We start from the raw sequence: 24371 nt of genomic DNA, 5'->3' as shown, positions 1-24371 counted from the left end.
TTTTTATTCCACTCTAGCTGGGACCGTCATTCTACTCCCCCATCCCCAATCAGTCCTGGAGGTGATCTGCACCAACCCCACACCCATCCCCGAGTTTCCAGCGAGCGCCCAGCACAGGGAAGCTTAGTACACTATCCACTCGCAAAGACTTCGCGATCTGTTAGGGTGGACGAAACAGCGCACAGGAAACGCAGAGCAACCGAAGCTGTATCCAGTCACGCTCGCGTCTGTGTCCCAGATGCGGCCCCAGGAAGAAAACAAGTGTTTGCGGAATTTGGCGGCCGAGGCCCTTCCTCCAAGCTTTACTGCACGTCCCGCGCCACCTTCCCCCCCACCCCCCCACCCCCGCGCCCTTCTCCCTGGGCATCCCCAGCCCCGGCCCTCGAAATCCATCCCCCAGAACCGGAGGGCGGGCGCGGAGCTCTTTCCGCCGCTCAGGGACCCAAGGGGGACGTTCTCTGGGTCTGCAGCACCCGCAGGCGCCAGCCCGGCCGGGGCCCGGCGAGGAGCCCCAGCGCGCGCCAGGGGCACGGCTGGCGGACGGGGAGCGCCGCGAGGTGAGCGGGGAGCGCGGCCGCGGGGTCGCGGGCAGGGGCGGGGAGGCGCCGAGCGCAGCCAATCCCCGGGCCGCCCCCTCCCCGCCCGCCGCCAGCCGAGCCCGGGCGGGGGAGCCGGGCGGCGGCGGCGGCGGCGGCGGCGGCGGCGGCGACGGAGGCTGCCGCGGGGAGGGATGGAGAGGGGAGGGGGGAGCGGAGCCGAGCGGAGACAGCCGCGGCGCTGCAGAGCGGCTGGGGCGGCGGCGCGGCTCCCGGTGCTGCCCCCGGCGCCCGCCCCGCGGCGGTGAGCGCCCGGCCCCGGAGGCGCCGGAGCCATGGGCTGCATCGGCTCCCGGACCGTGGGTGGGTACCGCGGCGGGGCGGGGGCGGGCGGGGGCGGGCTCGGCCGCGCCGCTCCCCGGCCCCCTCCCCCACCGCCCCCCGGCGCCCCCCGCCCCGCCCGGCCGGGCTCCCGCACTTTCCCCGCGCTCGGCTTTCCTCCGCGCTCTCGCCTCGCGCCCGCGGGGCCGGACGCCCTCTCCGCTCCCCCGCTCCCTCTTCTCCTCCAGCCTCCTTCCGCCGCCCTCCCCCCGGCGCGGTCCCTCTCCATCATCTCTCCACCAGCCTCCTCTCCCTACTCTCGCGTCCCCGCGCCCTCCACCTCCAGGCCATCCGCCTCGACCCTGCCTTCCCCAGCGCCTCTCTCCCCCTCCATTTCTGGGGCAGCCCCCTTCCAAGGACCCCCGGTCTCCGCCTCGGCCCCCCGCCCCCCGCCTCCTTCTGGCTTGGGTGTTTGGCTCCCACCTCTTTCCCTCTCTCTCGTTGCCTTTTTCTGTCGTTCCTGCCTCCCCCGATTCGCTTTGTTCACGTGCATCTTCCCTCCGGGGCGGGGGCGGGATGCGCCCGGTGCCTCGGGGAGGGGAACTGGGTCCACGCCCGGAGAAAATGGGGCCGGGCTGGGCTGCGCTGGAGGGGAGGGCCGGGGGGCGCGGGGAGGAGGCGGGGGGTTTCGAGGGACGGGCAGGGGTCCGGAGCCCGCTCCCAGGAGGGTGGGGCCGGCCGGCTCGAGGAACCGGGACCCGCACCTGTCGGCGGGGGCTGGCGGGGCGGGGCCGCCTCTTTATTTACCTTGGACTGGGGGCGGGCACAGGCGCCTCCTAAGTCGTCTCTCCCCTCAGCCTTTGCCTTGCTTCCACCCCCTTACCCCCCGCCCCACGCACCCACTCCACGCTCACAGCTCCACGAATTAGTCCATCCCTCTCCCAAACCCCCCAATTTTTCCCATTCCAACTCGCAATTTCTCCCGCCTACACGACCCAGTGACCTCAGGCCGAGAGAATAATTCGTATTATTATTACAAACAAACTCACTCTCCGGAAGCCTGATTTCTCTAAGACCCGATTTATTTCCATGGATACCCCCCTCCTCTGCTTTCACCTCTTCCTGGGGTTCTCTCTCTCCCCCTCCCTGCCCCCCAGGGCTCTGACTCAGCTCTCCCTCCTCTACAAAGGCCACCTCCCCCTCCCCTTTCTCCTGCTCTGCCCTCCTCATCCCTCCTCTCCTCTGTCAGCCCCCTCCCTGCTCTCTACGCCCAGGGTCCATATTTCCTCTTCCCTGCCAGCCACAGCACATCACTCCCCTGTAGCCCCAAGGGAGAGGGGCTCACTTAGGAGGGGTCCTACCTCCTTCCCACCCATTAACCACCATCCATCCTTCTGCACTAGCTGTGTGGATGCGTGCTGAATGCCTCCCCATGCTCAAGACCCCGTTCACCTCACCCCTTCTCAAGCATGGACCCGTAACTGTAAATTCAGAATCACAAACTCCATGCGCAGGGAGGATCTCTAAGGTCAGATGGTTCCACAGTCATCTGATGCTTGAGTCCCTTTCCAACTGCCCAAGGGCTCCTTCCCCAACCTCCCAGGAGAGGCACCACCCTGCCCGCTTGCCAGCATCTACCTGGGCCCCAAGCTCTGGCCTCACCTGAACAATTCCCATCCTCCTCTGCCCTCCAGCTCCCCTCAAACCCTGTCCACCCCTCCCATTGTCTTTTGCCTTCTCCGTGACTTGAATGCCTTTCTTTTAGTTCCTATTTTTAAAAGTCCCCTTCTCTTCTCCCCTTGTGCCCCTTTGCTCCTCTTCCATCACTTTTCTCCCAACAGTCAGGGGAAATGATCGCATCTCAGTCTTTACTTTCTCTGCTCTCCCCATTTCTGGGTGAACACCCCCAACTCATGCCTCTATCCCCGCCAAATCTCCTTCCCATCAGACAGATCACCAGCTCCAAGATACAAACCATAAAGCCCACATATAGAGAAGCTTAGCCCTAAAGAAGTTCTGCCCTTATTTGTGGGAACAGAATGGACGAAAGGCACAGCTCCCATATACTCCCATATAGAAACCCTCAAAGACTCCTCAGGACAGACTACAGAACGGTTTTCCTGGTAAAACCCAACCACTGATCCCTCCATTTCAACAACAACAAATAAGGCCATATAACACTTTCTCTGAATGTGCTATTCTTGGGTGCGCTCAAAGGGAATATTTTGGCTCAGCATTACGGTTTGTCCTACCAAAAATTAGGGGAGAGTAGGGATGGGAAAGGGAATGTGCCATCAGAAGGAGTGGGAGCTGGAGGGACGGGAGGGGTCTGGAGGGACTGCCCCTGGGTGACCTCAGCACTCTGTGACCCTGGAGGGGCCTTTGGCGAGGGGGAGGGGCAGGGGGGGTTGAAGGTGGAGCAACTAGTGAGCCTGTGTCCACCTCAGGGAATGAGGTGATTGCAGTGGACTGGAAGGGCCTGAAGGATGTCGACCAGATCCACATGGACAGCACCAGCTCGCTGCATGGGAGCACCCTCCATCGGCCATCCACCGAGGTGAGGCCCCATGCCCCGCTGCCCCCCAGCCAAAGGAGTTTTATTTTATTTTTTTTAAGATTTTATTTATTTGGGAGAGAGGGAGAGGGAGCAGAGGGAGGGATGGAGGGAGAGGGAGAAGCAGCTCCCCACTGAGCAGGGACGCCCCCCCCCCCCATGCGGGGCTCCATCCCAGGACCTCAAGATCATGACCTGAGCAGAAGGCAGACTCTTAACCAACTGAGCCACCCAGGCGCCCCCAACCAAAGGACTTTTAAAAGACCCCAGAAACCCTCATGAACAAAGCCTCCCAGCTGCCTGATCCTTGAATTATCTTCCTAAATTCCAAGAGAACAGCCCAAACACTCCTTCTGACTGACACTTTCACAGAACATTTCTCCTACTTTCCTCAAAACACAGGCCAAACGTTCCACACTGAGCTCCTAATCCTGAGCTCCTAAATTAAGCTGGGGAAAAACCTCTCTACTTCACACACTCCTGGGAGTCCCTGGGCTGGGGGTGGGGTGGGGCATGCCCGGGACCCCCACTGCCTTCGCTCTCTCCTCACAGCAAACCCGGACTGACTTCTCCTGGGACGGCATCAATGTGAGTGCAGCTTCCCCCTGCCCTCCCCAGCGCACCCTAGCTCCTCTCCCTTCTATTCTCCCTTTGACCTGCCATAGAACACAGGGCTCCCGGATGCCAGCAGGCACCGTGAGCCCTCACATTCCCTACTGATCCCCCATATTTTCAAGGGCAGTTGTGGCATAAGCGACCTCAGGACTCCTGGGCATAATCGTTCCCTTTCACCTGCCCTAGCTCAGACCCTTCCTCCTGGAAACCCTGAACTCATCTCTGCCCCTCCTCCCACATTCCCTCTCCCAGCTCTCCATGGAGGACACCACTTCCATTCTTCCGAAGCTTAAGCGAAACTCTAATGCCTACGGCATTGGGGCCCTGGCAAAGTCATCCTTCTCAGGTGAGACTCCCCACCTGGGGATGAATCCAGACAGGAGATTCCCTACGTGCTCCTGGTCTCAGTCTCTTTGCTCCTCGAGGCCTAAAGAAGACCCCTACCCCTGACCCATTTGCCCTTGCCGTCAAGCCCTCCTGTCCAGGCTGCCCCTCATATGGAACTTCCCCATTGGATGGAGTCCCACGGGACTTGGGTGGGGCCGTGGGGTGGATCTTGTATGGGTATCGTGTACTATTCTGGAGGATGTGGGGAACGTCTGGCCCCTCAGGGATTTCTCGCAGCATGAAGGACCATGTGACGAAGCCCACAGCCATGGGGCAAGGCCGGGTGGCCCACATGATTGAGTGGCAGGGCTGGGGGAAGGCGCCAGCCATTCAGCCGCAACACAGCCACGAGGCAGTGCGCAGGGATACCGACGCCTACTCGGACCTCAGCGATGGCGAGAAGGAGGCACGTTTCCTAGCAGGTACTTATTCCGGGGACCCTCAGGAGACACATTTTCGGGATGGCCAGAGACTGACCTTCCAGCCTGATCCCCGATGGCAGGATTGGCTCTATCCCTGTGATGACGATAAGACATAATTTCCCAATCAGCTCTGATTTCAAGTACTTTGATTGATTGGGGTAAGTGCCCTCAAACTTATTTTTATTATCGTCTCAGAAATTAAAGAGAATTACATGGGACTGCAGGCCCACCTGTTACCAGATGCCTTCTCTCCTACATGGCAGCACTGTCTGTACAGGACATAAAGGCAGGGGCCTTGAACTCTGAAAGGCACTCCTTCCCCCCATGTCTCTTGAGAAATCCCCTCTACACTTTGCCCCTCAGCACGTTGCAATAGTGGATTCACTTACGTGGCTCATTGCTTGTGACAACCACTAGAAGATCAAGGGACCTGGGTGGCGAGACGGTGGTGTACAGAAGGGGTTTTGGTCCAGGACAGTGGAATCCCTATGAGACAGGCATATGGCGTGCCTGCCGCATGGCCAAGCCCCTGTAGCACGCCCCAGTAGGACACCTGGGAAGAATGTTAGATCCGGAAGAGAAGGGAGGTTTGTCTATGTTTTGGTGATGTGAATGGTGGAAGAACTATCAGTGGGGAGGGAGACAGACGTGTAGTGGGCAGGGGGTAGTTTAGGGCAATTGGCAGTGTAAGCTTCAACCTACGGCTTTGACCACAATGGGGACCCCCAGGTCTACCCAGCCTCCATAGTCTGTCCCATCCCTCCCTTCTCCTTCCAAACACTGGAACTTTCCTTTTGACACCACTGTGGACCTACAAGCCCATGGTGCTCCCTTGGGGATTCTCTGTTGAAACTGAGCCCTCTCATTTAGATTCCTCTTTGACGACCTAGTACCAGCTAACATTCTTAAAACCGTCCAAAGAGAAACTTCTGGAAATTCCTCATTTTAATCCCTTTGGCCATCTCACCAGAAGACCCCTCAACTCTCTCCGCTAAGAATTCTTAACCTGACCTTCTGGGAAGTCCCACACCGTTTTGCCTTGTGTGGGGGTTAGTCTGTGCTGTCCCAATACAGTAGCCACTTGACCTTGAACTTGAAAGGTGGCTCATCTGAATGGAGACGTACTGTCCATGTAAAATACCAACGGGATTTCAAAGACCTGTATGAATAAAATAATGTAAAATATCTCATTAATAATTTTATATAGATTACGTGTTGAAAGATAATCCAAAGTATATATTGGGCTAAATAAGATATAAAAATTCATTTCACCTGTTTCTTTTACATTTTCTTTAATATGACTGTGAGAAAATTTTAAATTGCACAAGTGGCTTGCATCGTATTTCTATTGGGCAGCGCTGCCCCAATGTCGCCCTACCCCGTGCGTGTGTCTAAGGGTTCCCAGAGGTGTCCTGTGCCAACTACGTCTCTTCTTGTAGGTGTCATGGAGCAGTTTGCCATCTCCGAGGCCACACTTATGGCCTGGTCTTCCATGGACGGGGAGGACATGAGTGTTAACTCCACCCAGGAGCCACTGGGCTGCAACTACAGTGACAACTACCAGGAGCTGATGGAGAGTCAAGGTGAGGGATGGCTCCTCTGAGGCCTGAGAGGTCTCCCCAACTTTACTGGGCTACCTCCATTCCTGTGTGTTCCTCTTCATCTCAGCTTTCTTACTCTCCTCCTTACTCTGTCGCCCTCCCTACTCAGTTCTCCGGTCTATTGCTCCCGCCTTTGATGTTCTGTAACCGTGCTGACTTCCCTGATTCTCTTGGCAGATGCCCTTGCTCAAGCCCCCATGGATGGATGGCCTCACTCCTATGTGTCCCAGGGCATGTACTGTCTGGGGTCGTCGGATGCCTGGGAAGCCAGCGACCAGTCCCTCATTGCCTCTCCGGCCACAGGATCCTATCTTGGCCCTGCATTTGATGACTCACAGCCCAGCTTACATGAAATGGGGCCTTCCCAGCCTGCTTGCGGATACTCTGCTCAGGAGCCTCCACCTTTGCTGGGGTCAGACACGGACTGGGCTCCGGAGGTGGGGGGAGTGGACCTGGCAAGGGGCCCTGCTGAGGAGGAGAAGAGGCCATTGGCCCCCGAGGAGGAAGAGGATGCAGGATGCCGGGACCTGGAGTCACTTTCCCCACGAGAAGACCCTGAGATGTCCACTGCTCTCAGCCGCAAAGTGTCTGATGTCACATCCTCAGGTGTGCAATCCTTCGATGAGGAGGAGGGCGAGGCTAACAACTAGCTTCCTCCCCCTCCACGCCCAGCCTTCCACCCCCACCTAAGGGGCATGGCTGCAACATACCCTCCCTTCCCCCAGCAGTACAGCTGAAACCCGGGCAGAAGACCATGAGGGACCCAGGAGTTGCCAGTCCCCACCAGCAAAATGGGGAGCCAGGATGGGAATTTAACCAGGTTTATGCTGTAGAAACCGCAGGTCCGGGAACTGAGGCCCAGACAACCAGGTGGCTGTGAACTTTGCTTGGCTGCAGGCTTCTGGGTCTGTCTGAAGCTCCAGTGTTTCTCCTGGGGACAGGAGCACAGAGCAGTGTGTGGCTGTCGACTGGACCTCAGTTCTTCACTCTCTGATTCGTCTTCCAGGCGCCTTGACTGTGGCTATGGGAATGTCTCCTTTCTCCGTGTCACTCCTGCTTTTCCCGACTCTGTGTTTTCTCTGGCTGTGGCCCCAGCTCATCCCCACTATGAGGAACAGACCTCAGGGGCTATGGGTATGGCTCAGTGGGCACAGGGGAAGCCACCTAAAGTCATGTGAGCTCAGCGAGAAATTGGCTTCTGAGATCAGGAGTCATGGGGGAGGTGGATGTGGCAGCTGGGATGCACAGGGACACAAACCTGATTCTTTAGATCGGGGCCTGCTCAGAGCTCAGAAAGTCACTGATGAGACCCAGAACAAACATGGCCGCCTGTTTCGAGATCTTGACTATTCCCTTGTCGGGAAGGAGGATCCAAGGATCTGGGAAAGGGCCCAGCCGGGGCTGACTGCCCCAGCTCTTGCTTCCCTTTTCTGCCTTCTTCTGTCTCCTGCTCTGGGAGCCCTGGCCCTGAGGGGGTGACACAAAATGCAGGTGTCCTGGCCAAATGGGGAAGCATGAGGGCTGTGTCTCCCTCCATCCACCCTCTAATTCTCTGGAGCTGTTTACACTTTTCTCTTTGCCTTTTCTACATTTTTATAACTTGTTGGGGACTCAGGGTTGAGTGGGGTGGAGGGAGGAGTCCGGTGCTGTCAGGCCCCGGCCAGGGTGGGCTGTTTGCTGAGGGGCAGTGTGGGCACTCGAGTCCTTCCCCCTTCTTCAGCTCCTCCCAAGACTCCAAAGAGGGCCTCACAGGTGTTCTCCCTCCCTCCCCAGGCCTCCTGTGGAGGAAGAGAGGAGAATCAGTATTCTTCCTTCCAGCATGGGTTACGGTGAGGCGTATGCCCCTGAAACGGCCTGCCCTCTCACGCCCCGTTTCCATTGTGGTGGGGACTTCCGCGTAGCACTTCTGGGAGAGATCCTGAAAGCGGGGGACGGGGGAGAGTGAAGGACGCCACAGCTGCAGAGCTGGCTGGCACACTGCCCCTTCCCAGGGCAGGGGCACAGGGAGACTGGGTAGAAGGGAGAAGCTCAGAGCTTCATTGTTGCCGTCCCTCCTTCCTTGTGCCCGACTAAGTCTCCAGCTCCAAGGCCTTGTGTCCTACCCACGCTTCGTCAGGGCTCCTATCACTCTACCCTCTGCTGGGAAGGGAGCACTGTCACCCTCTCCCAGACCCTGGACAGAAATTGTCCACCCCACCCCATGCCCCAGACCTATTTTTCTGGAACGAGGAGGTTGAGAGTCGGGCTGTTTCTGTCCATCTATGACTGTCCCCCCACACCGAGTTCACACTGTCATTCACATGTGCGCCTGCAATGCAGCTGAGGGTCCCGTGTCCTCCAGAGGAGGGGGACGATGGCTTTCCTGGGGTTGGTCCTTGGAGGACCCAGGCGTGGGCATGGTGAGCACGGGTAGGCGAAGTCACCTTATCCACAGCCATCTCAACAGAAGACCTCTCTCGTGTTTGGTGATGGGACCTGACTCAGGAGGCAGCAGGACCTCGCGGGCTGCTGGCCCTCACTCGAGACTCCTGCCCTCCTGCCATGGGACCTTGGGGTCTTGCATGCTCACGGTTCCCTGTTTCCTCGCCTCGTGCCACCTGCTGTCTCAATGCACCATCTTTTTCTGTTAGTCTCATCCCCTTCTTGCCTGCTCTCTGCCCCCAGACCATGGTGGACACACAATCCAGTGGCTTCATTCATTACAGTTCGTTCTTGCTCAGGGCCTGTGGAGTTGGGAAAGGTGGACCAAAGCAACCAGCGTTCTTGCCTCCCTCCCTCCCTCCCTTCCCGGAGGAAGCCAAACGGTCCCTGCAACAGTGGCTGAAACTGTGAGGGCATCTAGCAGACTTTATACGTGGAGGGGGCTCGCAGAGCAGAGGTCAGGTGGGGGCCTGCATTTTCCACTCTGAAGAGGGAGAAGAGCCAAGGAGCTGGCCTGGGACCCTCGTAGGACTCTTCTGAGGGAGGAAAGGCCTCTCTGGTGCTGGGGGGCAGGGTGCATGGGGTTTGCTTATAGCCTATTCTGGGGGGGGGGGGCATGTGCAGGAAGAGGCTGTCAGGGGTGGGGTGGGGGAGGGTTGCTTTTCCTTTGGGGTTAAAGGCTGTGCAGCACGTTTTCCAACAGTCCCGGAACAGGGCTGTTTTTATATTCTTGTGAATGAAACTGCTCTTGCTAAATGATTTTCCTTTGGTTGGGGGGGGGGGTGCACTTTCATTTTCAAATCACTTTATTAAAGAAAAATCCAAATCTCCCATTCTTCCCCTTCCACTGCCCCACCTTCCCCCACGCCTCCCTTCTTACCCTTGTGTTGAGGGGGTGGGGGCTCTTGGTAAATGAGTGTATGACCTTCTCTTTGCCCCGCCTCCATATCCCATACTCTGTCTTCCAGGTCTGGGAAATATCCATTTTTATGGCCAGTCTTAGCATGTTTTCTTAATGTGACATTCCCACCCCAGGCCCAAGAGAGATTCTATGACATATATTACAGAGAGAATTATATATAAATATATACATATATAAATATTATAGATTATATACACATGGGCATGGGCTCCAATGCCCACTGCCAGCCCCCCTGCCCAGGCTGCACCGTCTCTGGGCCTGGGGAGGTGGAAGGGATGTCCTGTTGGAGAGGGCTACAGGCTGTGTTCAATGGCACTAAACAGAATGTGGTGGCAACTCTGACTATGAGTGTCTTCTTTGGGGGATGATGGAGAGTGGGCACGGGGGAGGGGAAGGAGGAGAATGTCGGAAAGGGGGTACAGCTGCAGAACTAGATAGGGACCAAAAGGAGGGAGGGAGCGAAGAAAGCCTTGGGTATGGAAGTGAGGGCTGCTGGAGGCTCCGAGCACCCAGGACCGCTTCATAGGAAAGACGGGCTACCGGCAGGCACCCTGTGGCTGATGTGGGGAGGATAAGGCTCTGACTTCAAACATCAAAGAGGTCTGCCATGTAGACATCGAACCCCCATCTCCCCACCACCTCTAGAAGAGGTACACAAGGAACTAGTCTAAGAAGGGCTGGAGTCTGAGTGCCCCAGGGACCTGGCTGCCCTGAGCCTTGGTTCTGGGCGGGAGCCACAACCGCAGCAGCTGGAGGGCACAGTGGGCCCTCGGGCAGGAGAGGTCAGTGAGGACAGTGGGGGGCGGGATGTCGTTCCCAGGGGGTGACCTGGAAACTGGAGCGTGAGGAAGCTGGCTGGTGCGAGATGGGATGGACGGGGGCCTGAAGGAGGCCTGCGTGATCGGCAGCAAGGCACCTGGGGGCTGTGAGAGAGGGGTATGAATGATGCGCCAGTGTATTCCGGCCGTCACTCTGGGAGGCCATGAGGTGCTCCCCTCTCCTCTGAAGGTCACAGTCATTGTGGGCCTCCCCCTGTGGAGCCTGGCAGACACAGGGGCAAAGCCGGGGAGGTGTTGGGACAAGACACCAGGGTACTGCAGGGGACTGAGGGGAGGCCGAGAGAGGCAGGGTATTTCCCACCCACGCACCAGGAAGGCTCGGGAAGCCCCATGGATTATCAGGTCCTTCACCGGGGTTAGAAGCCCCTGCCTGTCTGGACATAGCCTAAATAGCTGACCGAGGCTACTCTCTCTGCCCAAATTGCAACGCTCTTCTAAGACTATCACTATCCCATTTCAAAATTCCCAGGAGGGGCCAGGATGTTGGTGTGATCTCTCCAACTTCAGGACACGCCCCCCTCCCCCCACCCATACAAATCCAACCTCTGGCCTGGGCCTCTGGACAGTCTTTAAGAGGAGGTCCTGGAGGTGGTCAAAGGGTCAGCTCGTCCTCATCCTCCTCATCAGTGGATCGCAGGCTGGGGCCCTGCAGGATGTCAGCCAGCCCCTCCTCCAGTCCCGGACTCTCTATCAGCCCCAGCTCCTCCAGCTCGCCCTCCGCCTTGTCCAGGGCGGCCGAGAGACTGGGCTCTGCTGAGGCGGAGGGCACGGGGGTCTCTGGGGAGGCGGGAGCCCCGTCACCTGCCTCAGCAGCCCCAGCTCTCTCCTCAGGAAGGCTCCAGGCCTCTGTGGGAGGGGGCGGGCCCCCGGGGTTCTTCCGGGTGGAAGTCGTGTTCCGGAAGCTGGCGAGGGGAGGGCGGAGCTGCACCCCAGACTTGGTGTGCCCCTCAATGGCCTTCTGCAGCTGGTGGGGAGAGGGAAAGGCGGTATACAATTGGGAAGAGACAGAGGATGGGACAGGGTGAGACAAACAGGTGCGAGAGGACAGATTCCTACAAGGAGGAGAAGTGGAAAAGACATGGAACAGCACGAAAAGGGGCCTGGGGAGAGACGCATCTGCGGACCTACAGATCTCAAGCTCCTCTGACAAGGCCCCTTCCCACTGACCCTCAGGCGTCCTTCAGCCGCATCCTATCTCTTCCCTCTTCCCACGGCCCTCTCCAGAACACACACATGAAACTGCAACTCATGCCTGGAGTCCTCACCCCAAACCCCCGGCCCATGGAAGGTCCCGGGGACATTCCTCTCCACCAGCCACTTGATCCCCCCATCCCCTCCAATCTCTGCCTGAGAAATAGACCAGGAAATCTGGGGGACCTCCCAGATGTTAGACCATCCCCTCTGCACGCCCACACCCTTATCCTGTGCCCACTCTTCCTCCTGCTGCTCAAGTGGGACCTGTCACCTTTACCTCTTCCAATGCCAGCACGCCCCTGAGCTTCCCCATGCTGGTCACATAAGCAAGATGGAGGCCAAGGAGCGAGAACAGCGTGTGGGTCTGTGGGGAAAGAGCAGTACATCAGCTCGTGTCCACCCCAGACCCGCCCTGCCCTCGGCAGCCCTGAGCAGTCAGGGGGCAAGGACTTGCCTTGTGCAGGGACGTCTGCTCCACCAGCTGGAAGGGAGATTGGTCAATGCAGCAGTAGTCAAAACAGACAGGCTGGCTCAGCTGTTCCTGCTCCCAGGCCTCAATCTGTCGGGCAGAGTAGGGCAGTCACTCAATATTGTGGAGCCCCCTTCAACCTCAGACCTGCAGCTTGACCCCAAACAGCCCTCTTAGCCCCAGCCCAGACCTTGAAATATGCAATGAACTGTCACAGATCCTCCAGATCACTAGACATCCTCCCTTCTTCCCAGGGCCCGGCACCCTCTCCTGCCTCACCAGGCCCCACATCACCTTCACCCTCAGGCACTTAGAGCACCGCTCTTGTCCTCCTGTCCTCCAACCCCAACACCCCCTGGGGCTCCGAACACTTGTCATTTCCAACCCATCTGCCCAGTCTTATTTTCCACCACTCCCTCAATACCCATTGCTCAGTGAAACCAGGCATGCTTCCCAAATCTGCATTTGCTCTTCTGGATTCCCTTTGTTCCCCTTATTGCCCCCACCCTGCCTGCACACTGTTCTCCTCATACTCCCAGGAGCATGATTTTTCTATCCCTATCGTACTTTGCTGGTCTCTCCTTTTCGGAAATGACATGGCTTGTGCTCAATCTCTTATTGGTGTTTGTCTTACCTCTGCCTACAGGACAGAGGTGAGGATGTAACCCCTTCAGAGTGTTATGTGGGGCTGCCCCCTGCATGTTGTGCAGAATCTAGCAAATTTGCCTCTTACAGATCGTAGCAGTGATCTGTGGGGTTTGAAGAGCTGCATTGAGTCACGTGGCATTTAGCTGGCTTGAGCAAAACCATTTTTGTTTCGTCCATGACAGAAGCATGAAGGCATAAAGGCCTTAACCTCCTCTTGATTTTAGAGATCCATGCCGAAATGCCCAAGATTCCAAATAATCCAGGAGAGGCTTCACTTTCAAACTGAATCTAAAATTCCTTGAAATCTCTTTTCAGTCAGTGCCCTCTGAATGCTGTACTACTTTATTTTCCTAATGTCCAAATCCGCACGTCTCAAGCTTCAGAGACATTCTCCGAAGGTCACCTCCTAGCTCTGGTACCCAGTGTGGAGTCCACAGAGGCGTGCTCTCCATCTGCCCCTTCCTGGTCCCACCTCGTCTAAACCTCACCCTCCCTGGCTGAAGGTTCACACCGGGTTTGGCTGGCCCTCACAGCACAGGATGGATGACCACTCAGCAGGTGTGCTGTAGACATGATTTATTTGTAGGACCCTTGCCAACCCCGGGGTGGTGGGTCCTGTCCTCCTGGACCTTTCTATGACCATTTCCTGCCTTCCCCAGTGCACATGCACCAAGCACTTCCTCTGGGTCAAGCATTATTCGAGCCGCTTTAAACGTCTTCACTCGTTGAATCGTCTCCAACAGCCTATCGTTGTCTCCCTCTTACAGACGAGGAGACAGAGGTACAGAGTGCGTAAGTAGTCTGCCCAAGACGACACAGAGGTGGAGTCGGGCTTCCGACCTTGGCTGCCAAGATCCTGTTCCAGGAACCCCCAGCTTGTGTCCAAGGGGCGGAGCGCATCTGCTTCCGGGTCTGACATGTCCCATTACTTGCAAAGGCTCAGCCCCAGTACCAAACTGGAGCTCTGACTGTGTGTGCTCCTAACAGAGGAGCAGAAGGAAACAAGACTTCTGGTGACGCGTAATTGAGCTCTTCCCACGGGCGTCACCGGGATCTTGCCAAAGGTGCCTCCTCGATCTCGTCTGAAAACCACGTTCAAAATATCCTGAATTTTTACTCCTATGGGATCTTATCCCTCTAGAATGTCCCAGTGGGTGACATGGGAGCTTAGATACTCCAAATTTCCTTTTGGAAAGACATAAGCTAAAAATGTATGCTCTGTTTTTACCCCTGGTTGCACTTTATTTCCAGTGGTCGTTAAATAGCCTCACTGGTCAACTAGCTGGCTCTCTCTGGTGCACTTTTTTAAAGAATATGATTATTGGGTTAGTACTTGAGCAAGGCCCTCCTCAACCATAGTTATGACCCACCTGATTCCTGCTTGGGGGCAGAAACAAGAACTATTGTTTTTCCTCTGTGCTCATCGATCTTTCCATTAAGCATTGATCAGAAGGGAGTGTGTTTTGAGGGGTAACAAGGGGAGAAGGAGAAGATTTTCCTTCTCTCCTACGGCCCCCCTCTGGCTCCATTTAGACTGAACAACCAATGAGATGTTTATTTTAAAATAATATCCTCTAGGGTGCCTGGGTGGCTCAGTTGGTTAAGCAACTGCCTTCGGCTCAGGTCATGATCCTGGAGTCCTGGGATCGAGTCCCACATCAGGCTCCCAGCTCAGCGGGGAGCCTGCTTCTCCCTCTGACCCTCTCCCCTCTCATGCTGTTTCTCTCTCTCTCTCTCACTCTCTAATAAATAAATAAATAAATAAAATCTTAAAAAAATAAAATAAAATAAAATAATATCCTCTAGGGTTCTTTGTCATCTACATACTTTTAAAGCTTTGCTTTTTCAGCCTCCACAGGGGGCCTGCATTCTTTTACCAAATGGAATGGCTGCTAATGGACTCTTGTTTCTCTGGAACCCCGGGGTCTGTTCCCATCAGGACTGAGATCAGGATCAGGACCGCCCTGCGGTCTCCTCCAAATCACTGCTCCACGTCTGTCCGCTCCTCATAACCAAGCCCATTCAGGGCTGGATTTTCTCTCTCACGGACTCAGTAACTACCTTTTTTAGGAAATAGGTGTTTGTCCCAATGAGACACCGCTGTCAATATTTGCCCTCTGCTTTCGGTTCTTTCCAGTCTTGCTTCCTGGCATTTCCTAGTTGTCCACGGTCTTGGGGCCCTGCCCAATCGGCTTCGTAACCTCCAGCAGGCACTGACCATCTTAGTTTCCATGCTGCTCTTCCACATTGTTACGTGTAACCACTGGCTGCCCAGTGCCATCTTACTTCAGGTGAAGCTCATCCTTCCTGCACAGCCTCTGCCTGGTCCAGGACATCCCTAATGTCTAAAAGAGCTAAGGCTCATCTTAGCACTTTGGTCCCACCTACGTGTGGAAGCTCACAACCTTTCTCTTCTGATCCCTCTGAGACCACCACTATGTTTCCCCCACCTCTGAGCGATGGGCCCGTCCCTCTCTCCATAATCATGTCTTATTCCCAACGTCTCAAAGTGCTTTCTGGCCTGGACTCGCATCTTACTCTTACAACAACACAATGAAGCAAATGAGCAATGTCTTCATCAGACAGAACGATCCACCCCGGATGGCTGTTTCTCTTACCTCTTCAGGTGGCATGTTGTCCACGAAATCCATTGGCTCCTAGAGAAGAAAGCCACAGGTCTGAGTTCTCTCCTTTTGTCCCCATGGCAGCTGTGGTCCCCCTGGCCGTTAGCAGACCTCACAGGCCAGGGCCACGGATGCCTGCTTTCTCCTGCTCATCATTCCCACCCTGTGATGAAACTTCTCTGTGCTGGGACCTCCTCCCCTCTGACTTAAGGACCATGGGTTTCTCAGTCCTCAGATGCATGCCCCTTTCCCTGTTCACCCTCCACAGCACATCTGCTCTCACCTGGGTTGTTTTCTTTGTGGGGCGAGGTCTGCCCAGTAAGCAGCGCAGCAGGGACCAAAAGACAGAGGGTCTTTGACCTGAGAGGAGTGGCGAGCGGATGGAAATGGAAACAAAGTCGTATCTGTCCTGGGAGGAAATGGCGGGGGTGGGGGCAGGGGCTCTGGAGGGGCCCCTCACACTTTGCCACATACAGTGTGTTCTTCCCAGATGCCTCACCTCCACAGACACCTTCTGTCCTACCCCCCCAAATCAGCCCTTGCCCCCACCCCTTGGGGCAGTAATATGGAGACTCCATGATTAGGACTCCCTTCCCACCCACCCCTGCTCTCATCCCTCCTTAGAGGAGCAGCCCTTGGGTGGAGGAGAGCCCAGAGAGAACCCACGAGGCATGAGTGAGGGTGCATGCTGGGAGAATCGTCACCTGCAGGCTGCGGTGCTTCTAGCTGCTGTTTGTGGCTGTGCAGGGGCCCATTGGACTCTTCGGGGGAGAGTGGGGCAGTAGGAAAGGGGTGAGGAGGAGGGAGAGGGAGCAGCTGTAAGGAACAGTAAAAATTCTCAGTCCTGGGTAAGAGGCTGCCTAGCGCTTTCCTGCCTTTATCAGCTAGTGTCCCGGGAATTCTCTCTACATCCATTCGCCCCCACACCCGTTCAGATTTCCTATATCCCTTTGAGTTCTCATGGGTACCATCATCTGCAACCGGATCTCCTTCAGTCCCTGGCCCCCAGGGCACTGGGCTCTTGGACTTTCTCAGTGACCAGGATCCCGTCTCCCTCCTCCTACTTTCCCTTTGCCCCACTCTATCCTGCTCCCCCAGACCGTCCCTGCCTGGTCACCTCGGGCTTCCCAGAGAGGTCCTCGTCTTCATCCTCATCCACAAAGGCAAAGGACTCCCTCCGGCCCTCGGGTGAGATGCCTTGGTGTCCCTTGCCCGCTGGCCGAGGCTTTCCGTCGAAGGGCAGCTCAGACAGCTTCCTGGCCATGTCCTGGGCTGCCCGCAACCTCCGCTCGGGGCACAGGTGGCGCTGAAGGAGGGCCTGCAGCTCTGACCGCTCCACGGAGCCCAGCAGGATCATCGAATCTGGAGGAGAGCCCAGCTCAGCCTGAGGGCCTGCGCGATGCCCCCGCCCCCGCCGCCACTCCGCAGGATTGAGCCGGGGACAGAAGCCCAGCACCCCTGCTTCTTTTTCCAGCTTTTACCATCTCTTCCTGAAAGCTCATTTCAAACATCTTCCAGGATTGACCTCACTCAATCCCTTTTATTTCACTCATTTCGCACTTAGAGACCCAACTGATAGTATGCTAACTGGTGCTAATTTGTACTTACTTTGATGCAGCCCCTCCTTATACAGGCTGTTGGTAAACAGGGGAACTTGGTAGTAAGACAGCTAATCAACCCTGTCTCCAGAAAACTTCAAAAACCATTTATATAGACTGAGATGTGAATATACTTTGAAAGAAGTCTACAAGGATATCTGATGTTTAATCACTTAAAAGACTGGGTCCTTCTAGGATATAAACAGAATGCTTACTTTTCCTGGGGAGGTCTTTCATATATGGAAATTCTGCTACCATAACGAACATTTTTGTCGTTTTAAGCCCATAAAATCGGGGCAGTGTTATTAAGATAAATCTTACCATCAGGTCTTAGTCGTAATTATGATAACCCTGCACCTCACTGGCTGTACCCCTGCTCCAATGAAAAGCCACTGCTTTAGAGACCACTTACAAAGTATTTGGGATCTGGGGAAAATATTAAAATGAATCTAACTTGAACAACGTGGACTTTCTGATTATTGGAAATCAGGAACTAACAAACTTAATGGCTCTAAATGGCCCTACTTGATTCTTCTTAATTACATGAATCCAAACATTGGGCAAGTATTTATTTAATATCTAGTAAACACCTAGGAGGCAGTCTGAAGGAGATAGAAGTTATAGTCTCTGCTCTCAAAGAATTCCCAACCTAGTGAGACATAGATATAAACTCCAATAAGAAATAATACAGGGTGGGCGCCTGGGTGGCTCAGTTGGTTGAGCGACTGCCTTCGGCTCAGGTCATGATCCTGGAGTCCCGGGATCGAGTCCCGCATCGGGCTCCCTGCTCAGCGGGGAGTCTGCTTCTCCCTCTGACCCTCCCCCCTCTCATGTGCTCTCTCTCATTCTCTCTCTCTCAAATAAATAAATTAATTAATTAAAAAAAAAAAGAAAGAATACAGGGATGCCGGGGTGGCTCATTCGTTAAGCATCTGCCTTTGGCTCAGGTCATGATCCTGGGATCCTGGGACTGAGCCCCATGTCTGGCTTCCTGCTGGGGGATGGGTGGCTGCTCCTCCCTCTCCCTCTGCCTCCCTCTCCCTCTGCCTGCTGCTCCCCTTGCTTATGCTCTCTCTCTCTGTCAAATAAATGAATAAAATCTTTAAAAAAAAAAGATACAGAGCAGGACTAAGTGCTAAAGGTGGACGGAAAGGATGGTGAAGGAAGTGACATGAAAGCACTGCTTTAAGACGATTCATTCCATAAATAAATAAAAATAAATTTTAAAAAGGGGCACCTGGGTGGTGCAGTTGGTTAAGTGTCTGACTCTTGGTTTCAGCCCGGGTTATGACCTCAGGGTCATGAGATCGAGATCTGGGTCAGGCTCTGGGCTCAGTGTGGAGTCTGCTTGGGTATCTCCCTCTCCCTCTGCCCCTCCCTCCTGCTCTCTTTCTCTCTGTTTCTCTAATAATAATAAATACATCTTTTAAAAAATTAAAAAGAAATAATACCATTCACTCCTTCATACAGAACAGTTTCATCTGTCCCTCAATTTGGGCATTGAAGAACAGCTACCATTTAGCTAAGTAGCCAAGAGAACCACCTAAGGGGCTCCAGATTTACAGCTAAGCCTCACTATTCATGAATGCCCTGTTTGCGAATTTGCCTTCTGGCTAAAGTACAGGTATTTGTAAACCCCAAATCAGTGCTCCAGATGCCTTCACTGTCATTCACAGACCTGCGCGAGCCACAAACCACTGGAGCCTCCCCCTGCACATCTTCCCAGCTGAGGTTAGAAAAGTGACATTCTCTTCTTGTCTCAGACCTCATATTATAAACAAGCATTTTTTTTCATAGTCCACTGTGATGTGCCTGATGGAGAAAATACGCCTGCTAGGTAAGCTTCGTTCAGGCATGAGTTGGAGCCCTGTTGGCCATGAATTCTAGTTAATGAATCAACAGTATATATTAAAGAAGGTGTCTTTAAAGAGAAACACACATAAAATAAGTTTATGCATTCATTGGTTGAAGAAAATGTGACCAGAGGAACATAACCCTGTATTTTCTCCAGGGCAATGTGTCAGTATAGTCTCTCTAATTCATTGTTAATTGTGACTTTAGAGAACATAGCTACAATGACTAATGAGCATCGGCTGTAGTTCTCTAATTGGATTTTTTTTTAAGATTCATTTATTTTTTATTTTTTTAAAGACTTTTATTTATTTGACAGAGGAGACATAGCAAGAGAGGGAACACAAACAGAGGGAGCGGGAGAGGGAGAAGCAGGCTTCCTGCTGAGCGGGGAGCTCAATGTGGGGCTTGATCCCAGGACCCTGGGACCATGACCTGAGCTGAAGGCAGATGCTTAATGACTGAGCCACCCAGGCATCCCAAAGATTCATTTATTTTAGAGAGAAAGAGAGAGCAGGGGGAGGGGCAGAGCGAGAGAAAGAATCCCAAGCAGATGCCCTGCTGAGCATGGAGCCCAATTCAGGCCTGATTTCATGATCCAGAGATTACGATCCAGAAAGTACCACCCCAGCCGAAATTGAGTCAGACGCTCGACTGAGCCACCCAGGTGCCCCTCTCTAATTGGATTTTTAACTATCTTCTTTTGCTTGTGTTCTGGCTGTATTGTTCCTTCTTGAAGATGATTGTGTTCCCTAAGGAACACAGGCTGGGTATCCTGTGGCAGACTGGGTGGTCCCTAAAGATAAGCCCATACTTCAGTGCCTCCTCCACCTCTGTGGAGCCCTTGTTCAGGAGCTCAGGAGTCTGCTTCCTTTCTTCCCACTGACCTTTTGAATCAACCAGTGGTAAAGTCTTGACCGTGGTGGTCTGGAGCAGGGTTCGCAATTCCCCGTATGTGCAAGTGGCTGAAACAAACTTCACATCACGTACCATGATGTCCTCAACAAAGATGGTAAATTTGCTATGGGGGGAGAAGGCATGGGGGGTTAGCCCCACCATATGCTTGTTCCTTTGCTGTTCCTTCCATTCCTCCCGTGAGGTTTGCCATGCATTCCATCACTCGTAATATTCATTAAGTCCATGGGAACATCAAAATAAGTAAAAGGCAGTGTTTCCAAATGTTGATCCTAACCTCAGTCTCAACCTCAGAAGCTCCCGCCCCTCACCCCATCCAGTCTGAATTAATTCCAGCTGGTGCCCTGACCTGAGCTGGTTCCAACCAAGGTCAGGCAAGTAGGGTAGCTTCTTGACCTGGATGATGCTGTCATAGAGAGAGGGCTGCAGGCTCTGAGCCACCATGTTGGCCAAGATGACAGCCACCATCATGGGTAAGATGTGGGCAATCTGACCCGTTAATTCGAAGCAGATCACAGCTGTGGAGACTGTGTGGGATACTGCACCAGTCAGCGCTGCTGCCCCTAGAATGACACAGGAATGTACCGGTGGGTTAGGGCTGCCATTCTTGGCATGGAGGGCAAGTGGGGATGTGATGGCAGACAGGATCCTGGTCAACGCCAACATTCCTGACATAACCATCTGTCAAGAGTGGGGGCTAGAAAACTGTTAGCAAATCATTTTGATCTCATTCTATGTCCTTTGGTAATTTACAAGATCATTGCGTGTGCCCAAGTTTTCATTTGTAAAATGAAGATAGTGATGTCCTATCTATTCCTTGCTTTTGAAAGTTTGGATCATTCTTTTTTTTTTTTTTTTTTTTAAGTGATCTCTACATCCAACATGGAGCTCAAACTCACAACCCTGAGATCAGGAATCACATGTTCTATTGACTGAGCCATCCAGGCACCCCAAAAGTTTTTTTTTTTTAAGATTTTATTTATTTATTTGCAAGAGAGAGAATGAGAGACAGAGAGCACGAGAGGGAGGAGGGTCAGAGGGAGAAGCAGACTCCCCGCCGAGCAGGGAGCCCGATGCGGGAGTCGATCCCGGGACTCCAGGATCATGACCTGAGCCGAAGGCAGTCGCTTAACCGACTGAGCCACCCAGGCGCCCAAGTTTGGATCATTCTTAACTGAGCATTCTAAAACCCAGTGATGGCATTTTCCATTGGACCCCAGGTTTTGATGCCAACAATTTATGAGTGAAGAGAGTCAAAACCCAGGACTCATGCTGTGAACTTGGGGTAATGACAGCTGCATCAGATCCTGATTCTACAATTTCTCAACTGTATGTGTAGAACTTGATCCTTCTGGAATCCCATACTCGCATCTCTAAGGTAAAAAAGGTCATTAGGGCGCCTGGGTGGCTCAGTTGGTTAAGCGACTGCCTTCGGCTCAGGTCATGATCCTGGAGTCCCTGGATCGAGTCCCGCATCGGGCTCCCTGCTCGGCGGGGAGCCTGCTTCTGCCTCTGACCCTCCCCCCTCTCATGTGCTCTCTCTCTCTCATTCTCTCTGTCTCAAATAAATAAATAAAAAAAATTAAAAAAAAAAAAGGTCATTAAATAAGTTGTAAGACACTTGCAGATCTAAAATGTTATGATTCTACGAACTCTTCGAAAACAGAATCTTATTTGTTTTTAGTTATGCTCTCCCATCAACAAAAATAGTCACTAGAAGGTATACATGAAAAGAGAACAAGAAAAAGACACAAAAGGGCGCCTGGGTGGCTCAGTCGTTAAGCGTCTGCCTTCGGCTCAGGTCATGATCCCAGGGTCCTGGGATTGAGCCCCATATCAGGCTCCCTGCTCAGCAGGAAGCCTGCTTCTCCCTCTCCCACTCCCCCTGCTTGTGTTCCTGCTCTCGCTATCTCTCTCTCTCTGTCAAATAAATAAATAAAATCTTTAAAAAAAAAAAAAAAGAAAAAGACACAAAAGAGAGGGGCACAATTGATAGAGCATGTGACTCTTGATCTCAGGGTCGTGAGTTCAGGCCCCACGTTGGGTGTAGAGCTTACTTAAAAAAAGAAAAGTCACAAAAGGGAAATCCTGGGAGGAATAATTCTACAAGATGGTACACATGATATACTTCAGAATATAAACTGTCACAGGAGATATGTATCCTGGGAAATGTCCACCAGGGAGGATGGGGTGATACCTGAGAGTCATGAAGATGGGGAATAAGAGCAAGTGACTCTTACTGATGAAAGAGGCTTTCTTAAAGGTCTGTGATGGGGGAGTAAGGACAGCATATGCACTGGAGAGCTGCCTGATTCTTCTATATTTAAGGGAGGCATGGTCTTAGATGTTACGGGGTTTTTGTGAAGAAGAAAAGGAGGGCAGAGGCATAATAATTTTGAGGATTATACTGGCCACTGTATTTGTTAGACAGGGTTTTGGTTGGATGGGATTGTGGATTTAATGAGAAAAAGATTATCACAGATTCTCAGAATGTTAGGGCTGTAAGATATCTCAGAAGTCATTTTACAATAAAGAAACTCAGGTGCAGAAATGTAGCTAACTTGCTCCACAGTCATCCAGGTGACAAGTGGCAAGGATGAGTACAGAGCCCGTGTTTCTTAGCTCTTAGTCATGTACTCTTAAGTCCTGTCAGCATTAGCACACCTGCAGTTTGAGAGTATCCAAGCCAGTCACCTGCACTGTTGATTCTATGATTCTTTGGAAGGAAAGGAGAAACCCTTACCAAACATTCAGACACAATCTTAGGTGCTTTCGTTCTTATTATCTCGTTTAATCCCCATAATCCCTTTTCTCATAAAGAAACTAAGGCTCAAAGACGTTCAATGAGAGCTAATGAGAATCAGAGCCAAGGGTTGATTATTTGAATAAAAGTTGAATCAATAGCATAAAATTAAGCATTGTGTAGTTTGTCTGGAATAAAGATGTCATGGGAGAGTTTGAGTGCGTCTGGTAGGGGTTACCGGAGGGTGGAATGTGTCTCACCAATTACTGCATAGCCCCCGGGTAGGATCTTGTAGATGATGTCATCAAATAGGATACCATCAGGGAATAGCATGGCCATGATCTCTCCTACCAGCCTTCCAAATGCAGCTCCTGGAGGAAAGACAAAAGAAAGGAAGGTGTTGAAAGATCTGAGTTCCTTATCCTCTATATTTCAGAGCCTCCTTGGCATTAAGACCAAATACAAGCCCCCGGCATTCCAGGCCTTTCCTTAATTTGCCAGTACCCTAGATTGCGACTATCAGCAAGATTCCAGGCTTCCCATCAGAACTTACCAAGCACAAACACAGGCATGAAGCCTCCGCAGGGTATAGGCATAGTGGTGGCCACGATGGACATCCAGAACTGGAGTAAAAAGAGGCATCAGGACACCCTCTCAACTCTGCCCAATATACTCCACTCCCTCCCCACTTCCAACCCTCCCTCTTGCCTCAAGAGTCACAGAAACCCTGGGATAGCTAATCCTTCCGGAAGCCATCTTGTCTGCACCCCTCCTCCAGAACCAAAAACATGGAGTACTCGGCTCAGGGTAAAGACCACCAAAAACAATACTATAAGAAAGTTCCTCCTGATGATCGTTTCTACTTGGAATGACTATATTTGCCTTCAGGCAATCTAGAACAAGGAGTGGAGCCCCTGACAACACCTGTCACTGCTCCAGAAGGGTTCTAGCCTATACTATACCCTCTTAGCCCAAAAAGGTCACCTCAGCAGAACAGCCTGAAACTTCTGAAGCTGGAGGATATCTTTTCCTGGTCAGATTGTGTTTCTGAGAAAGAGCCCAGCTCTAAGTGGCAGACATCTTAGGGTTTTAGTGACTTCCTATGTGAGTAATTTAATGATATGGTCATCTAGAAACCCACTTATATGGAAACCTCACAAGGGAACCTGGAGTGAAGACTGTCCTGCCTGAGTCATTTCCTTTAGCATCACATCACATTAAACAGAGGTTCAAAAGATCAGATCTATCCTAGCCATATTGGAAGGGCACACTGAGAAAGCTAGCCAGTGTAACAGAAAAGATCTTAAAGGCCAACTCTGTCAGGTAGTATTCCAACAGAAATCAGGACAATTTTAGCAAAAGCAACATGTACATTCTGTGGCAAAGAATGTGGAAGAACTGAGAAATAGAGTGGAAAAGGAGTATTGGTTGAACTTTTGAAATATCTGTAAAAGAAATAAAAATATGAGACACAACATGTAAATTTAGAAACAGGTTTATATGTCACTTCCAAAATAAGTAAGCCAATCTTACAAAAGGATCTCAAACTCACGTGGTGAAAGATGGTAGCAGCTAAATCAGAACAAATCGAAATATTTGTAATTGAAAATCTGTACCAAGTGCATTGTAAGCAAATGAGAAATACATTTTTTACTTTTCTGAACCTTAGAAAGATTCCCTTGAGCCAGGGCTGATGTCAAGAGGCCATGAC

The 24371-nt window shown here is 52.9% G+C and overlaps 2 protein-coding genes across 9 annotated transcripts in view; one reads left to right on the top strand and one right to left on the bottom strand.

Moving 5' to 3' along the window:
• The first annotated feature begins 828 nt into the window (after nt 1-828).
• On the top strand, nt 829-7699 carry FAM131B (family with sequence similarity 131 member B). The gene is made up of 7 exons (XM_035021299.1): nt 829-899; nt 3305-3414; nt 3964-3999; nt 4279-4372; nt 4638-4835; nt 6275-6418; nt 6614-7699. The coding sequence occupies exons 1-7, from the start codon at nt 872-874 to the stop codon at nt 7084-7086; spliced, it is 1083 nt and encodes a 360-aa protein (XP_034877190.1). The 5' UTR covers nt 829-871; the 3' UTR covers nt 7087-7699.
• A 1964-nt stretch (nt 7700-9663) lies between these two features.
• The window catches only part of CLCN1 (chloride voltage-gated channel 1), a 35390-nt gene continuing 20682 nt past the window's right edge, over nt 9664-24371 (bottom strand). For 3 of the 8 annotated variants that reach the window (XM_035021277.1, XM_035021276.1, XM_035021275.1), the window contains exons 13-23: nt 23214-23283; nt 22921-23031; nt 20267-20480; nt 19890-20023; nt 16671-16915; nt 16258-16369; nt 15837-15913; nt 15548-15586; nt 12267-12371; nt 12090-12176; nt 9664-11582 (exon numbers count right to left, since the gene is read on the bottom strand). In XM_035021277.1, coding sequence (XP_034877168.1) covers nt 11211-11582; nt 12090-12176; nt 12267-12371; nt 15548-15586; nt 15837-15913; nt 16258-16369; nt 16671-16915; nt 19890-20023; nt 20267-20480; nt 22921-23031; nt 23214-23283 — 1566 coding nt within the window. In that variant the 3' untranslated portion in view covers nt 9664-11210. Of the gene's footprint in view, nt 11583-12089; nt 12177-12266; nt 12372-13399; nt 14012-15547; nt 15587-15836; nt 15963-16257; nt 16370-16670; nt 16916-19889; nt 20024-20266; nt 20481-22920; nt 23032-23213; nt 23284-24371 lie in introns of those variants that run through there. The other 5 variants (XM_035021279.1, XM_035021278.1, XM_035021281.1 and 2 more) reach the window with 5 other exon arrangements.

This window comes from Mirounga leonina, unplaced genomic scaffold, assembly GCF_011800145.1.
Source record: "Mirounga leonina isolate KUSES-001 unplaced genomic scaffold, KU_Mleo_1.0 Mir_174, whole genome shotgun sequence".
NCBI lineage: Eukaryota > Metazoa > Chordata > Mammalia > Carnivora > Phocidae > Mirounga > Mirounga leonina.
Note: the sequence above shows the minus strand (reverse complement) of the source record. Positions and strands in the feature narration are given on the sequence as shown.

What these genes read in the sequence shown, in the direction of transcription:
- FAM131B (XM_035021299.1), top strand. Translation starts at nt 872, where the DNA reads ATGGGCTGCATCGGCTCCCGGACCGTGG. An exon ending in CATCGGCTCCCGGACCGTGG is followed by an intron (nt 900 to 3,304) that starts GTGGGTACCGCG and finishes TGTCCACCTCAG; the next exon opens with GGAATGAGGTGATTGCAGTG. An exon ending in GGAGGCACGTTTCCTAGCAG is followed by an intron (nt 4,836 to 6,274) that starts GTACTTATTCCG and finishes CTCTTCTTGTAG; the next exon opens with GTGTCATGGAGCAGTTTGCC.